The sequence below is a fragment of the Anarrhichthys ocellatus genome, unplaced genomic scaffold (assembly GCF_004355925.1).
Source record: "Anarrhichthys ocellatus isolate YVR2014 unplaced genomic scaffold, GSC_Weel_1.0 scaffold13, whole genome shotgun sequence".
Classification (NCBI taxonomy): domain Eukaryota; kingdom Metazoa; phylum Chordata; class Actinopteri; order Perciformes; family Anarhichadidae; genus Anarrhichthys; species Anarrhichthys ocellatus.
In genome coordinates this window covers 9,177,716-9,194,676 of record NW_022280043.1, presented here as the reverse complement: position 1 = coordinate 9,194,676, position 16,961 = coordinate 9,177,716, and the positions used below count along the sequence as shown (strand labels likewise).

Sequence of the window (16,961 nt, the reverse complement as noted above, 5' to 3'; positions counted from 1 at the left end):
CCAGAGAGAGTGTGTGCTTTGCCCACGAAGCCAAAGTCTGCTGATGGTGAAGATGTTGCTTTCCGGCCAAGCTGGAACTAACAACCTTCAAATGAAAAGCTAACAATACGTCTAAACTTTATCCCAACAGACACCATTTAAAAAGGTGAGAACATGTGTTGAAAACCCCTGAGGACTGAAAACACTTCATGAATGGCAAGTTTAAAGTCAGTGGAAAGTCATTAATGAACAGTTTATTGCTTTTATGAAAGTGAAGCAGCAAAAAAATAAATGTGTCTGTGGCCTTCCCCCATCGGTCAGGGTATGAAGTGTAAAGTGTGTCTGTGCACACCTGCGCGTGTACATCCGGCGCGTTGTTCAGGGGACGACCGAGTAGGGTTGATAGGGCAGTATCTTCTGTCGTTCATTGATTGCGTAAATCCATGCTGGCTTGACGAAGTTCAGATTGCCGTTCTCCATCAGCGCCTGTCTTAGAGACAGCGAGAGGAACAGACAGAAGTCATCTTGTTGCATTACAAATGCACAGATAGGACGAGGTGTACAGCCTTTAGAAAAGTGAAAGCTCGGGATTTTATAACTAAAACCGCTGACAAACCAAATCTAACCCACAATTTCTAACTGATGAAAAAGCCACTCGGCCCTAACACTGCTGTATTTTCACTTGGAGGGCTAAAAAGAACTCAATTTGCTTCAATGCTTTTGAATGATCATTGCTTGCAAAATGAGAGCTTACTGCTTAAAGAAAACTGCTAAGAAGTCTCCTTTCTTCCCCCTATGTGGCTTTTTGAATAGAGACTTTCACTTTGTATTATTGAGCATTACGTTTCCTGGAGCAGAAAATAAAAGCATGCATGCAAACACGTTGGAATCCACAGCATCGTAAACCTTCTTAAGGTCGTGTTAGACGACATTATTAAAAAAGAAGAAAGAAAGAAGCAAGACTCAACTGACGTCTTCAAAGGAGTCGTGCCACCCTTCACTGGTCACCACGAACTGCACCTTCTCCGCCATGTAGTCCTCAATCAGCCTGGAGCAGAGACAGTTTAGACAAACATTTAACCGCAGAGATTCTCACAGTGAGACTAATTGAAGTTGTAATTGTACTTGTATTGTGTTTCTCACCCGTTAAAGGCAACGATGTAACGCAACAGCAGGCGCCTCTCGTTGTTGGGGAATTTACCGTAGAGGAAAAAGTGCTTTCCGCTCAGGAAGTCTGGAAGAAACGGGAAGAAGAGCGGAACTGCTGACTACATAATACGTAGGAGTACTTATAGGTGATCTTTGATAAAAGGGGAGAAAGCAGCAAAGAAAACAGGAGAAAAACTGAACACACTGTGATGTTTGCGTGTGGAGTTCCTGACAGGCAGAAAGCCATCCAATTATTTTCTGTCAGGGTTTGTAACGGCCGACGAGTAAGGGAGGACATCTGTTCCGGGAACAGGAGCGGGAGCAGACAAAAGAGACAAGACGACACGGAGACGGACCTGGCAGCTCAGGGATAGGGTGGTCCTCTTCAGCCTCGGCGTCTGTGTTTTCATCTGTCGACCCCCCGTATGGATCCTCCTGCTTCACCATCTTCACTTCTGCTGCTGCTTTCTTCTGTCTGCTCTCATTCTCCACCCTAGTACAGGGGCAGAAGAGGGGCATGTTATATCCTTTATGCTACATGATTACAGGTTTGCCTCTCAAAGGAAGAAACCTCGCTGCTTCTCGCTTTTTTATCTTGTCTGAGCACTTCGGTCACAGCTACGTTGGCAGGTCTCTTATGAAGCTAATGAATCTGTTAAAGAATTAAAGCTACTTCTATTGCACTGCTGCAAGTCACTCTATATAGGCTGTGAGACAATAGTAGTAGTTAGTGGATTACGTACAGCGATATCCTCAGAAAGCATTTACTGTGTTATTGAAAGAACACAAAAGAAGATCTTTTTCAGTGTGTGCACATCTCAAATTAATTTGTCAAACTACTACACGGACTTGGATGAGTGGAGAAAATAGAGAACTTTGAGGAGCTTTAAGAATGTCTGTTGTATGGATAACCCCCACACGAGAGAATAAAAGATCCAAATGTTTCCTCATCACGATTCCACGTTCGGTCTCACGTCCGAGTGAAAAGTTTAACCGAGGCTTTAAGGTGATATCGCCGGACCAAATCACAGATGCGCATTAGTCTGGAACCTCTCAGTTCCTTTTTCGAAAGTAAAGTCGAACCCACTTGCAGGATTGCACCGTGAAAAGCTCACAGGGGAACCAATCTTAAGGCCGATGGCGTCGCTTTAATCAGAGGGCTTTCTCAGAGATCACCCGATGTCGACCTGTAGCCGACTTACGTTATGGTGTAATTATGAATCAAAAGTTGACTCGAGTAAAAGTGGAACTACTGATTCTAGTACGAATAGATGGGTCATTCATTTTACTAGTGGGGCAACACGAGAGCAGAGAACAAACATGATTAATCATCGTCATTATTTGTTTACCTCAGCAGCTCGTCCTCCGTGTCCACGGCAGAATCGTCGTCACCGCGTCCTGTAAAATAAAGGGCTTATTTGTCAATATGGTAAAACATTTACCTACAAAGCAGACTTGTCTGGTTGTGCTTAAAAAAAGGCCTTGCAGAAAATAATGTGTGATAACTTTCATATATTTAACCCCATCAGTTCACTGACAACACAAGGATTTTGCTGTATCATACCATCACTGCACGATGACCCTAAACTTAGAACTAATTAACTATGATAATAATCATATTTTCTACAAAATACAGCCAAATGACATGTTCAGTGTGCGTAGCAGGAGGAGGAAAATGCTCGATGAATCCACATTTCTATGGCACACACGTATTAGCGGTTCAAAAGGTTTTGTGTGGTAGTTTCCGTTGCCACACAATCCTGTGCTGTTGAGGTCTAATTAAAACGCCGTCTCCATGTTACGTGGTCGGTGGGCTCAGTGTTTGTTGTGCGGCCTCACTGATGCACACCGCCACTTTACTTCTGGCCTCGCATTTACATAGAAATGAGAATCATGCACAAGTCCCTTCACAGCGATTGCATCTCGCCTCCGTTCCTGCTTCCCAGCCCCCGGCCAGCATCTACAGTATCTATGTTGTTCTCGTCCTTTTCACGGTGGTGTTGTCAACTCATCCATTTCCAAGTGCTTCATAAACGTGGTCCCTCTTTGTCTAATGCCTCGGCCCCAACACCGTCCCCGTGCCCCTCTCAATTCATTCAGTCCTCTTCAGCTCCAGTGCTACCTTCTCTCTGCCTCCTTAGTTAGAATGAAACACTTCCCATGAGCCACAGCCACTTGCAATTCAGCTCATGGATCATTTATTTATTTATTTATTTATATATATAAATAAATAAAAAAAAAAACAACACATTTTCTGCTTTATCAGGTTATAGCTGCGAACCATATGGTTTGTTGTTTGCTCCTCTGTGACAGAGAATTGGTGTTTTCCGGGCTTTTCTTATTAATTGCAGAGGTAAAGTGTTATCAGTTTCAATTAGTAAATTCAGTAAATTCTAAGAGAAACAAAAGCTAAACTTCCACTTTTTCAAATGCAAACAAAAGTGGAATTAATAAAACAAAAAAGCAGAGGCTGACGGGAATGCGAGTCAATTTTGACTTCCTGGTGGATCTAAAGGAAAGATGAGGAGTCTTTGTGCTACTGGGAACAGTCAGAAGTACCAAACTCTTTAACGATCATTGTCTGGAAACAACACATTTATGCACAACATTCTACAGAAATCAATCAAATGATTGTCGAGATGTATTCAGTGAAGGAGAACAGCGTCTGAGTTAGGACAAAGAGATCACAGAGGTGTGGGCGAGTATGGCAGCACTGTCTTATTGTTAAAATAGAGTGGAAAGCCAGAAGAAATGTACCTTTTACATATTAATTATGATTTTTCAATTTGGTGCACTATAGTGCAGACACTCGTTTCCTCCCCTTTCTACTCAGGCTTTTGGTCCGGACTGTATTTGTTTGCACAGACCGCTCATTTAGTTATTACGTGTATATCTTCTGTTATCCGTCATTCATGGGACATAAACCAACGTGTTTCCTTTACCTTCAACAATGAATCAAAGGAAGTCAGCCAGTCTACATGACTTACAAGAAAATCATTGCTTCAACAGACGGGAGGATTTCATTTTGTGAACTTTTTCTTTTACTCCTTTATTCTTGAACTTCATCCGTACTTCAAGTGCCTCTTTGATTTTGGCTGTCATCTTTCCCTTTTCTCTATTTCACCGTTACAATAGACCTTCTTCCCCCATCATTACACCCGTCTGTCTGCCTCTTCAGATGAACTTTAGCTACAAGTCAATTGAAAAACACAGCGTGAGTCTTTGGAAGGCTTGGAGACACTTTTCCGAACACTAATGTGCTTTCTTTTTTTATCCCGACAGTTTGTGTAGCACACAAAGAAATAAAGAGAAGTGCGGATTCATTTAAATGGCATTGAACCTTAAACGAGGTAATGCACTTTTGTCACAGTGGAAATTTCTATTAGAGTATTTTGACTCAAACCTGCTTCTTCCACATCAGTGGAGCCGGCATACTCGTCATCTTCATCCCTCTTCTCTGGTGTCTTTTTGGGGGTCGCTTGTCTCTCATGCTTCTGTGGAGTCTGCAACATCACGGACACAGTGTTAAAACTGACTGACGGTAATAAAACATTACTCATTAGATCATTTTGTATAGGCTCACTTAAAGTACAAATCCACCTTTGTGTTCATTTCCTCTTCACTCTGGTCGTCCACTTCCATTTCACTGTCCGAGCTCGACTCTGCTCCATCCATCAAATACCTGAAGGAAGACAAAGGACGGGTGAACAAAATGTGTCGGGATGATTAAAGGCCAGAGGCGAGAGAACCAGGACTGCTTTACAATGTCTCAAATGGCGGCGAGTAAGGAAATAGTGGAACAAAAAGCTTCAGAGTGAAGGTAATATTAGTCACCAAACCACCAATGTTTGTATATTAAATACTTTTAAGTCTGCCTGCTGGGAGCCGAGTCTAATCTACTGCAGGAGGAGGAAAATAAATAAAGAAACATCAGACCAGTGATGAGTTAGGCTTTGCCCCAAAGCCCTTTTCTTGTTTCACAGTCACTCTCGGTTAAAAGAAACTACTATTCCCCTTTTCTCTTTAGCTATTTGCAAGATGTTACTAATAGCCCTGGTTGAAAAGTACAACACAGTAGGGAGGAGGAGTTTTATTTTGAGAGACCAATGCGTTTCACAGGAGCTTGCAGGAGGAAGGTGCCGAAGAACAATAACAATAAAGTAGAACTTCATGTCCCATTAACGCACATTACTGACTTTGCTACTTCCTCGGAGTCTTTGTGCTTTCTCGCCTCACAGGTTTCCGTGGATCGTGTATATCTGGACCTGGTCCTGCCTGACACCCACTGCTACTATCATTATTATCAGCAGTCACATTGCTATTGCCGATGCCATTACTGCTTTTGTTATCATTGTTATTCTACTGTATCCACTGCTGCTGTTATCATTAGTAGTCACACATTTCCCATCATTGTTCTGCTTCCTACTCTCATGATAAGAATAATTTCTGTCATATGAATGTGTTGTAACTGTTATGTTGTTCATTCTGTACACATGACATCTATCACACTTCTGTCCATCCTGGGTGAGGATTCCCTCCTCTGTTGCTCTCCCTGAGGTGTCTTCCTTTGTTTCTCCCTGTTAAAGGTTTTTTTTGGGGGAGTTCTTCCTGTTCTGATGTGAGGGTCCCGGGACAGAGGATGACGCATGAGTACAGATTGTAAAGCCCTATGAAGCAAATTTGTGATTTTGGGCTGTACAAAATAAATTGAATTGAATCGCTCCTTCTGAGCAAAACCAAAAAACGAGTATCTATTTGTGGGAAATCAAGACTTATTCAACATATAGTACGTCCCACTTATGAAGCCCACAATGTCTGCCACCACCTTCAGACTGTGACTAGTAGACTTTCCTCTACGAGGGGTCAGTCTGTATGCTCGTCATTTGCATGAACTTCAGGGATGATTGCGACCACATTAAACAGCCAAACGCAAAAGTCACGGAAACATATTTTCTGAGCATTTAAAAAAATCAATAAAAGACAGCTGCATATGATGTAAGTTTTGAATTGCGGTGTAATTGAATTGCAGAGAATTCCTTTTCTTTTTTTAAGTGACACAATCACGGAATAATGTTGCCAGAGTGTCTATTTGTAACGGACGAGATCCAAAACATATCACTTGTTCTTTGGCCCATGAGTGACCTTTCCATGCAAATGTTTGTGGAAAATACTAACAAACATCAGCCTCCGTGGCAGATAAATAAGCAATCAAGTAAAACCTGAAAATGTACAAAAGTAGCAGAAGATGAAGGGAGTGCGCTATTAGCAGAGAGATCATGAAGGCATCTGTAATGATCTTTGCAAAGGTTAGGAGAGCGTGGGGAGACAAAGAAAGCCAAATGTTCAATGAGGAAGTGACATTTCTACGAACCCCCTCCATCAAGTCCCCCAAGCCACTGTGAAGTCACCTGGGCATTACCAGCTTGAAAGTGTTAAGTGCGGAGAGTCCAAATACCACCGTTAAAGTAATTATTTCCGCTCACACAGAAGGGAGACATTCTACTGACCTATGCTTACTTGCCTCATAAAACCCAGTGCCAAGGAAATTGGAAAATGAAAAAAGGCCACAGTGGGCATCGGGGGTGAGGCAGAAACAGTTGCTTATGGCAATAAGTGTTGTTACCTCTAAAGCACTCGCTCTATCAGCGCTGTTGTTGACAGAGAACCGGGGACACGCTGTTTTGTTCGAGAGGGCGTAAAACCCCAGTCCTACTCGAGCTGAAGCGCTTCGGATTGTGAAATACATTTAAAGAACAGATGCTCTGTTTGGAGCTGAAACAATTACTCAAATAATGAGAAAAGTTAATCCGCAACAATTTTGATAATTGATTTTTAAAACTTAAAGCTTTTGAAAGTATCCGACCGAAAACAAACCCAGCCCAGTGTTGCCACCTCTTTTCTCCAATGAAAGTGTAGCTGGCAGCACGTGTGGAAGGCAGGCGGGTCGGTAGATTAGCCGTTCAATCACCTCGATTGGCCCGAATGACGTGATTTACAGTCTGATTTATTACAAACCTGCTACAACCACAGGAACAAGGTTCCTTCTTTTGTAAAGTATTTGTAATTATTTCTAAAATACATTACCCACGTTAGCTTGAAGCAAAGGTGTCAAACATTCGTTGGTTCTTTTCTCCGTTTTGAATCACTGTAAATTAAATATCTTCATGACTATCGATCAGATATATACAGTAATGAGACATCTGAAGGTGCCACACTGGGCGCGGGAAAACTATTTTCTGGCAATTTAGGTGCAAAACAATCTAATAAATGAATAATGAAAGGACTCGTTAGTTGCAGCCCTAAACTTTTAACTCTGTACGATTAAGGATGCAGTGAATGTTTTCAGACAATAACTATTACGCGATGGGGTTGTGTGTGCAATTAGGTTGTATTTACCGTCGATTTATCACAGAGTGATTGCGCTGATATTTTGGCTCCAACATGCAAACTATTTTCCTATTCTTTAGGGATGTTGCTACAGAGCCCGAGTTTTAATGAGAAATGAGTTTAATTATTCAGCTCCATTGTTGTAGAGCTGCTCGAGTGTTTTCTGCTCATCTCTGGATTCTCACTGATTGGATAATAACTATATGGAGAATGCATTTCTGGGGTTCTTGGCTGATGTTACACTGTATTTTAATATATGTATACTGTATATATACACACAGTATATACACACTACACAGTGCGTATGCATGGAAAGAGCTGAAGCTGTGCATTTGCCCCCAGGTGCTCAGTGAGACGGTGTTTGTGTGCATGATGGAGCAACAGTTTGAGAGTGCACGTATTTGTTTGGGCACTTGTCATCATCAAAGTAAGTGGTCCCTTTAATTACCCATAGCAGATGCAGCTTTTAAATAAAGAATACATCATCAAAGCCGCACACTCCATGCGCCGCACAATGGCGTCGCTGGACAGGGGAATGGATTATTCTAGCAACGAGGGCGGGGGGGTGAGGGATCTTCGGCACCATCAGGAATTGATTGAGAAAGGCGAGCGTGAGGGAGAATGATGACACAGGCTGCAGGAAACTACTCATTTCAATGAATCTTGAAGTGATGATCAGACTTCATAAAACCACCTCGTTAATGATCAATCTGTCAATTACTGATTTGATTTGTCTTTGAAATGAAAAAACAACCAAATATATTTAATTTATTATCGTATGAGACGAAGGAAGGCAGCAAATCCTCACATTTGAGAAACTGGGATCCGCGTTTGTGCTCGCAAAATGAAAGTTGATTCTCAAAATAGTTGCCAAATAATTCTTTGCTGATCGACTAATCCGGTGAACCTCAGAGGGCCAAAAAGTGGGCCGCGGAGGAAAGGTTAGTTTAAGAATTCACATGAATAAAAAAAACATAGAAATTAAAGAAAAAGCATAATTTCAAAGCGTTAAAATGCGCGGCAAACACGACAAATCATCAGACAGAGAGAAGCATGTTTTGCCACCGTTTCTGCTATGAACTGGAAGATTTCATGCTACAAAGTGATGATGTATTTGTGAGATTATCACCACCCATATTAAGCCCCTTTCAGACGCATCCACTTCATTCTGAAAATGGTAATTTTCCAAGCCGGAGTCATTCAGTTTCTCCTGTAGAAGTGAAATCGTTTTTAAACGCTTTCTAAGCTTTCTAACCAAAAAGCGATGGACTCCGAGAAATTAGATGCGATTTACATAAATCACCTGATTGCAAAAATTTGAGCCGACCGTGATTATTTTTGCATAATCGTTAAGATTCCACAATCAAGGCGGTATGAAGCCGATGTCACAAAGTTGGCAGCAAACAGAAAGTGATGTAGTTGCGAATCCATCGGCTGAGCACAAGATTCCAGCGTCAGGAAAACAAAACGTGGAACCAAAGCGCTGATGGACGGGACCGTTCGGCTCGCATGAGACTGAATTTGTTGCTTTCCGACGCAAAATGATGACAGAGAGGTGCCGGTGACGGGTCTCTTGATTTATAGCTTCATAGAGCGTCTCCGCTGTTCGGGTGCAGCGGTGTGTTTGACATCTCCGGGGAAAGTAATGCTGGAGTTGGTGTGTTCATGCAGCTTTTCTAATTAGATAATTCACATAAATGGAAACATGGCGTTAGCCGCAGCGATGAGCAGCCATGTAAGTTCACAACGTAGATTTAGGTTGAGTTGCAAATTCAAAAGCACACACATAAAGTGAACAGAAATAGACAATTAAATCGTTAATTGCAATTATTAGTTTGACAATTATGATTGCACCTTTTTCTCTCTTCACAACCGATAAAACTCAGCGGCCATAAAAAAGTAATAAAAGTCCCTTTTCAGGCAAAGATGCCAAACAATTGATGGTTTCATGTTCTCAAATGGGAATATTTGCTGCTCGTCTTTGTCTTACATTATAGTATATTTTACTATAGAGAGACAATTTAGAGGCAATCTCACTGATATTGTATAGACCAAACCATTAATCTAGAAAACAGTTAGAGTAATCAATGATGAAAATAATTACACTGCAGCAGTGTGCTGTATTCCTGCCCCATGGAAATGATGATAGTCACAGAAATGTTGTTACCATCAATACGTTTCACCAGGACAAGTAGTAAAACTGGAATACCGTCACATCTCCAGCAGACAGCAGTTCTACTGATTCCAAGTTTGAAAGTGGCTTAAGAACAATATAAAGAGACTGAGCGCGAGACTTTTTTTACTTAGGCGGACACTTTCACAGCTATTACCATATCTAGTTCTAGTTCCGAGTGTTCCTATTCTTAATATAAATGCAACAGCAGCCGGAGACTAATGCGCTCAGTAACCTTGCCGTGTGGGAGCCCGGTCGCAAATTGATGCGTCCTCAAGCCAGACAAGATCAGCACAGAAGCAACAAGTACGAAGGAATTTCTTGAACGATAATGCAAAGTTTCACACTGGAGTACACCATAACCAAACTCCTCGGATTAATTTGGACCTTCCGTTGCCCAAGATGAGTGTCCTGGTTTACATTATTCAGCACAGACTCATTAGGGGCAATGGCGGAGGACGTTACCAAAGCTCCCCGCGTAATGAGGCCTTTAATTAGGGAGCTGCTGGAGCTGGATGGGTTGCATTTGTGATCACAGCAGGCATCAGCTGCTCAAGGTTACAATGTTCTATGTAGCAAGTGGGCATCGCTGCTGTGAGGGGTGTATTTGCGGACGCTTCAATCAGCGTGAGTGCCGTGCACAGAACGTACCATGTGGACGCACAGACGTGGCAACAAGAAGCGGAATCCCATCCAGATGTTCCAGCGGCCAAACCGGAGCCTTTCTGACGGCTCAAGAGTTTCCATACGAGCGTCATTGCAGTTTCACTTTCCTGTTATCACGATTAAAATCCTTGTTTCGTACTTCGCAATCTTACCGTTTGTAGGGGAGCTTCTGTTTCCTCTTATGGCAGTCCATCACCCACTCCTTCCGTACGATGGTGCCCCCTGCTGATTTCACCTGGCTGTACTTGGGCGTGTTAGCGAAGGCACAGCTGCAGATTAGTGGGCCAAAAAAGTCACACACACACACACACACACACACACACACACACACACAAACGGTTACGTTACTGAATCCCAAAAGGGCAATAGTCTGCTCTGACAGCAGAGATCAAGATAAAATCAAACTGAATTACCGAGAGTGCTAACAGGGCTGTTACACAATGTTTGTCGCTGATAAATAATCAACAGCAGATAGAAGTCACATGAAAGAACATCTCTTTAGAGACCATCAATTGAAAAATGTTTGTAGGTAACAATAATATAAAACTTCATTGCACATCAGCCCTGCTGCCATAATATTTTAATGCATATATTCACATTCAGCAATGAAATGCGCGATTGTGTTTCGATGATATTCTCCAAAGAAACACGTCAGTAATCTGTTTTGTCGGCCGTGATAAAGTAGTTATTCTTTTCATTACGTTTTGATCTTATCGTCCGCCAACATCACGCAGCTTCACCGTGCACACTGTGCATTTATGTCTTGTGTTTCTCTTCATGGAGGCATGATTCTGAGCTGTCCTTGCCAGCAGAAGACTTTGTTTACTGTGTTGCTTGCAGCAGCAACAACTTTTTGATGTGGTGGAAATATAAAAAACTAATTTTGTGATATTCTTTCATCTGATAACTGGCAAAGACAGTCAAGTACAAGAAACAACAGTGCCATTACAACTACAGACTACAGTGTGGGGACACTTTTCTACTGCCGGTATTTCAAACAAGCTGCACATCTCCTTTGAAATATTTGTAACAATAAAAACAGACGCTTGGTAGATTCTCTGCATCGACCCTGTGGGGCAATACATCACAATAATACGTCTAGAGGGAAAAAAAGTAAGTATTCATAAATGGTGAAGCGAGGACATCTCAAGCATACAGTTCTCACAGTCCTGCTCGATACTTACATGAGGTGTGTGGCGCCGGGTGTCCAGTCGGGTCGGTATTTACCTCCCATGTCCAGAGCCTTTTCCCTCAGCTCCCCTCTGAAGGGGTTTTGGAAGCCGCTGAGGACAAACACCACCCCGTCCATTATCCGTTTGAATGGGACCTGCTGCCCGCCGGCTTTCTGCTGTTTGGGTTTCGGTTCGGGTTTGGATTGGCTCTCCCGCTTCTTGTCGGCAGACTTCTGTGCCGGGGAAGCTGGAGAGACAATATGCGACGTTCAAAGAAGGCGATGAAATTGACCCGTGTGCTGAGATTCAGACGCGGGTGTAAAGTGCGTTACCTTTGGCGGTGCCGGGGCTCGGTGTGCCGGCCGGGCTGGGCTTGGGTTTGGGGGTCGCGGCTTTGCCCTCAGGTGAGCCAGCCGGGCTGGTTTTCTTTGAGGGTGGAGGGCCGGAGGAAGACTGGCGCTCTTTGCTGAACTCAAATTTTCTTTTTGCTGGTGTCTATGGGGAAACAATTAATGCAAGTCACTAATGAATTTTCACCTTTTCAGAATGAAAAGCAAAAAGAATGTGCACCTGTATGTCTAAGAAAGGTGCTCTGGAGGAGATACTGTTGCCCACACAAGGTGATCTGACAAATGAAGTACATCTAATAAACCCGACTCAAAATGTGGAAAGCAATTAGCCCTGGGTGAGCCATCTGACATAAAATGGCCCTTCAGTATGCAAATACAATGATTGTTCAGATTTGAATATGATTAGCTTTTATGAAAAAAGGTGGAGAATCCATTACACGAGAAAATTGGAAACAGAACTTCAATTACTGGGGCATCTTTTTATGTGTCTTTCCGGTTCATAGACTCTTTCTGTGTATATTTTTGAAGTGAAATGGAGCTGATGTTGAGTTCTTCCTCCAGAGTGGGCTCAGGCAGTGTTACATTGATGCATTTATATCTGATGTAATGTTTTAAGCTGGTTTTCTCTTTCAAAGTTGATGAAGTTACTGTGATGTGAAGGTGAAGAAAGAGAAGCGAAAACAAAACATCTTTTGTTTTCTGATTTAAATTCAAGTCAGTTATTCGGTAAAAACCTTGATTTTTTTCTTTTAGACACTATACTTTCCCAAACACGATGTGATTGTTAAATCCCTCTGCTCTCTGCTTTCCTGTTGTCTGAATAAAGCAAGAAAACTGCTCCTCATTAAGGGAACCGCTGTTTGCTGGCTGTCCTTCAGAAAATGATGAGGAGGTTTAGTACCTGTGGTGAGGCAGAGCTGGAGGAGGAAGCTTGGCCTGATGAGTGGGCGCTGCCGCCCGCCTGCAGGGCAGCAGCAGCGTAACTCAACCTCTCGCTCTGTGGAGACACTAAAGACAGAAAAGGGCAGAGTGCTGGTGAGGGAACAAAGAAGCCTGACAATAAAGACTGCCTTTGAAACATCCCTTCCCTCATGTCCCCTGGCACACTTAAATAGCTTTAAATAAAGCATAATCAGTGCTCTCTTGGCAGCTTTTTTTTATTATTCAACGTGATTAGCACTTCATTGTTACAAGGACATGAAAGCATTTTATTGGGGTAAGCTGAAATGAATGGATTTACCTTTGAGTGCAGTACTGGACTTTGTTGCATTGTCCCGACTGAAGAAGAGACTGCCTGGCTGAAGGCTGGGACTGTCTGAAGGAGACTCGTCCTTCACCCTGAACTGTCCCAACTTTGTCAGTTTCTGACAGGAGACAAGAAGGAGAAGATTAATACCAAACGACAAAGTGGAGGGGCTGCTCGGGGTGCAGTTTCTCTTGTTATCTCTAATATAGCAAAAAACGTTCAATTTGACAAAGTGTTTCACAAGTTATAAAGGTGCTGCACGCACGCACGCACGCACACACACACACACACACACACACACACACACACACACACACACACACACACACACACACACACACACACACACACACACACACACACACACACACACACGAGAAGGTGTGCCCCGTTTGAGTGCTGGAAATATAAATATAACATATGTCTAGGTCAGAGCAAAGCAGTACAGCCGCTCAGTTAATCTTACAGCAACATGCTCACAAAAACATTTCCTTATAATATAGAATTTCATGCCGACACGAACATGAATAACTCTTATTTGTTTGCTGGAGGTCTCTCCGGTGTGTCTGGTTTCTCCAGATGGTGGATTTTGTCCAAAGTATAGAAAGTGTGCCTCAATGTCTGGTCAGATAATCTGGTTTACATGTTTTTTGATCAGGCACTTTTCTGATTCAGACAATTATTTGGCATCATTCAAGCAACGTTTTTGTGTTAAGACAACATTTACCTTTTTTTTTTTTTTTTTTTAGAGGGTTTTGTAAATGAATGAGAATGTTTCTTTTTTTCACAAAGTAAGGTTTGAAAAAGTATTGTTTTTAAGCACTAAAAGCTAGAATCGTATCACAAATATCAATACCCAGCCCTCGTCAACAATATCATCACCGTCTCAAGCCTTCAAATCAAAAGGAATAAAAAGCGTCAATCGGCACCCTGGAAATTTGAAAACAAGACTTTGCGTGACTCACCGGGGAGGATGCTGGAGGAGGATCACTTTTGTCAGGCGGCGAATGGAACTTAACAAAGGCCAGTCCGTATGCTATGTTCTGCAAAGTACACACACAAATTCATCAAGTAACAACGAATGAATGCTCATTAGCAGAGCCGGCCCTAGGAATAAGGCGATAAGGGCCAATGCTAGGGCCGCCATCCATCTGTAAACTAAATGAATGTATTACTTTTTATATTTTCCACTGATTCAATTTTCAAAATATCACGAAAAAAGACCACAACATAACTTTCCTATTGATTAGGACTTGTTTCTAGTTTGCCCGCAGCATAACTCTCACAGCTAATAAATAGCTACAGTTAAAGTCAGTGACTCAAACTCATGAGGGGAGGTTGGAAAGACAATTCTGCATAGTTTACATAATGTCAAAAACAGAAAGCTAAGCAGTTTCTCTGTGTGTGTGTGTGTGTGTGTGTGTGTGTGTGTATATATGAACACAGAAGTACGCTTTAATTCGGTTGTTATCTTAAAACTACTAAACAACATCTTAATCTAGAGGTGCAGCCATGCTGCTTCAGTACAAGTAGATCCTTATTCATTTTGGATTCTGTTGATTCAAAGTTAGATGGATCTGTCAGTTTGCCCTCTGTTTTATAATTCAGATGACGGGGCCCTCACCTTGCTGTATGGCTGGCTACACACAATTTTCACTCGGTCCCACTTTTCCTGTGCCGTGCTCTTCTGCAGCTGGTGGGGCCCAAAGAAACGCACCCGGTTCATGTTGGTGCCGTTACGGCTCTCCGTGGGCGACATGAAGGAAGACGTAACCAAAAGAACCTAGGAACGGTCGACATCAAAGTATAAAGGAACAAAACACACAGCGGTAGAGTAATTACACTAATTAGGAGGTGATATACGTTTTACGCGGTTCGGTTTGCAACAACATACCTCATAGTCCTGGTCTCTGACAGCTGAAGAATTGCCCACCAGCACCTCGATGAAAGCCGACCCTTCATTTCCAATATCGATGCTGTGCACCTGCTCCTCCTTCTCGAGCTGGGATTAAAGTAAAACAACACAAGTTAACGAAGCTCACACTAGAAACAAAGTGAAAAGAGGTTGAAGTAACCAGACCCTGCTCTGTAACATGATGCTAAAGAAATACATTCATACGTATATGTGGGAATAGACCAGCTGCTCCTTATGGATACAATACTTTGTAATATAATCCTCATAATCAAAATTTCAAAGTGCGTTTAGCATATTGTGTAAATCGGTATAGTTTATACTTAAAGCCTCAGGCAGGAGGTGAAAAGAGACAAAGATAAACACAATATGTTATGACATTGTCTCCCAGACTTAGTTAAAAGCTTTGCAGTCAAACAGGCAATTTACTTCTGCCTAATAATCCCTAAACAACAAAGACAACTGCAACCGTTTTGAAGGTATTCTGTGAAAAAAGGAAATGGACTCATAGCACAACGTGCATGCAAGTTAGAGAAGGTACTAACATTAAAAAACGCAGACATGGGGATTCCCAAAAGGACAAAAATATGTCAACAAAGGAGAAGTGTGAGCGAAAGTCAACATTTTAAATTGGTGACATAATGCAAATGACCTCACACATCAGAATTTATTAGAAAACACGAGTGCACAATCTTAATCACTTAATGGAAAAAGGCAAATCGGATTCAAAGCTTTACTTTAGTGGAGTGAACGCATGAACGGGATCAGACAGGGCTATTGGAGACCTATAGAAAGGTCTTTGAGTTACAGTCACGGAGTTGCTAGTTCCAGAGTTTGATTTGGATCAAAAACATACCTGCAGAATGACCGATATCTGCTTCTCCCCGGGCCGCGCTGCTTTCCACTTTCTGTAGGTGTCGGAGCTCAGCAGGTTGTCTGCCTTGTGGGTCTGTTTCGCATTATGACAAGAAGTGAGTGGCAGGAAGGCTCACATTTGGCTGAATTAAAGATATATATCTACAAAGTTTGCTACGAAGACACAGAAGGGGAACATTTTTTTTACAAATTCAATGCAAGTGAGAAGTGAACTTACAGTGTCCTCGGTGCTGCAGGACACGACGTGTTTGAGTTGGATTTCTGGCATTTTGTTGTTGGTTCTGAACAGGTTACAGATTAATAAAACAGCTGGAGGAAAACAAACGGGCTCGTGTCTTACCACTAAGCGATGTATAACCAACTAATCTCACATAAAAGTGTTCTTTCAATGGCTGTGAATGTAGCCTCGAAAACTAAAGTAAATCACTTTGTTTCTGGTCAGATCTACCGCCGGCTAACGTGATAGCATGCTAGCAAACAATAGGCAGAGTGAACTTTTCCTGATTAGCCTGATGATTTCAACACACCTCGCGGGCTGTGACGCACGAACTTTTGCAATTGTTATGCATATGACACACAGCATCTAACTTTGGAATTACATTGAACACAACAAGACGTATAGTAACGCTTTTAATTTTAAGAAAAATGTGCATAGAGGCGAACTCATATTCCCACCTACAGGCTGTGTCGTGCTATGACGCAATTTCCTCTTTCCAACTAATGACAGAGCTTCGTGTTCTTCTTCTGCACTTTAATAACAGCACCGTCACAGTTGTATCGCCACCAATCGCTCAGGATGTGTACAGACATCTTGTGAGTGAGACAAATATATCACCAAATAACTAATGTACAGTATATACTGTATATACATATTTATATATACCTATATATACATACGTATATATGCATCAGAATCAGCTTTATTGGCCATGTACGTAACGCATACAAGGAATTTGAATTTGACTCCATACAAATATATACATAAATATACACATATATATATATGTATACGCACATATACAGTATATATATATATATACACAGTATATAT

General features: G+C 42.0%; 1 protein-coding gene across 2 annotated transcripts; it reads right to left on the bottom strand.

The window, feature by feature from the left end:
- Window positions 1-266: 266 nt before the first annotated feature.
- Window positions 267-16,608, bottom strand: xrcc1 (X-ray repair complementing defective repair in Chinese hamster cells 1). 2 transcript variants are annotated; one of them, XM_031853363.1, is made up of 17 exons: window positions 16,128-16,608; window positions 15,891-15,983; window positions 15,017-15,124; window positions 14,747-14,905; window positions 14,088-14,165; window positions 13,117-13,240; window positions 12,778-12,884; window positions 11,859-12,021; window positions 11,539-11,773; window positions 10,507-10,623; window positions 4,729-4,810; window positions 4,532-4,631; window positions 2,478-2,526; window positions 1,485-1,621; window positions 1,123-1,213; window positions 952-1,027; window positions 267-465 (listed from the first exon to the last, which is right to left on the bottom strand). In XM_031853363.1, exons 1-17 carry the CDS (start codon window positions 16,176-16,178, stop codon window positions 358-360), a joined length of 1,878 nt encoding a protein of 625 aa, XP_031709223.1. In that variant the 5' UTR covers window positions 16,179-16,608; the 3' UTR covers window positions 267-357. The 2 variants fall into 2 exon arrangements, with proteins under 2 accessions (XP_031709223.1, XP_031709224.1); XM_031853364.1 differs by having other exon boundaries at window positions 304-469.
- Between the last annotated feature and the right edge of the window lie 353 nt (window positions 16,609-16,961).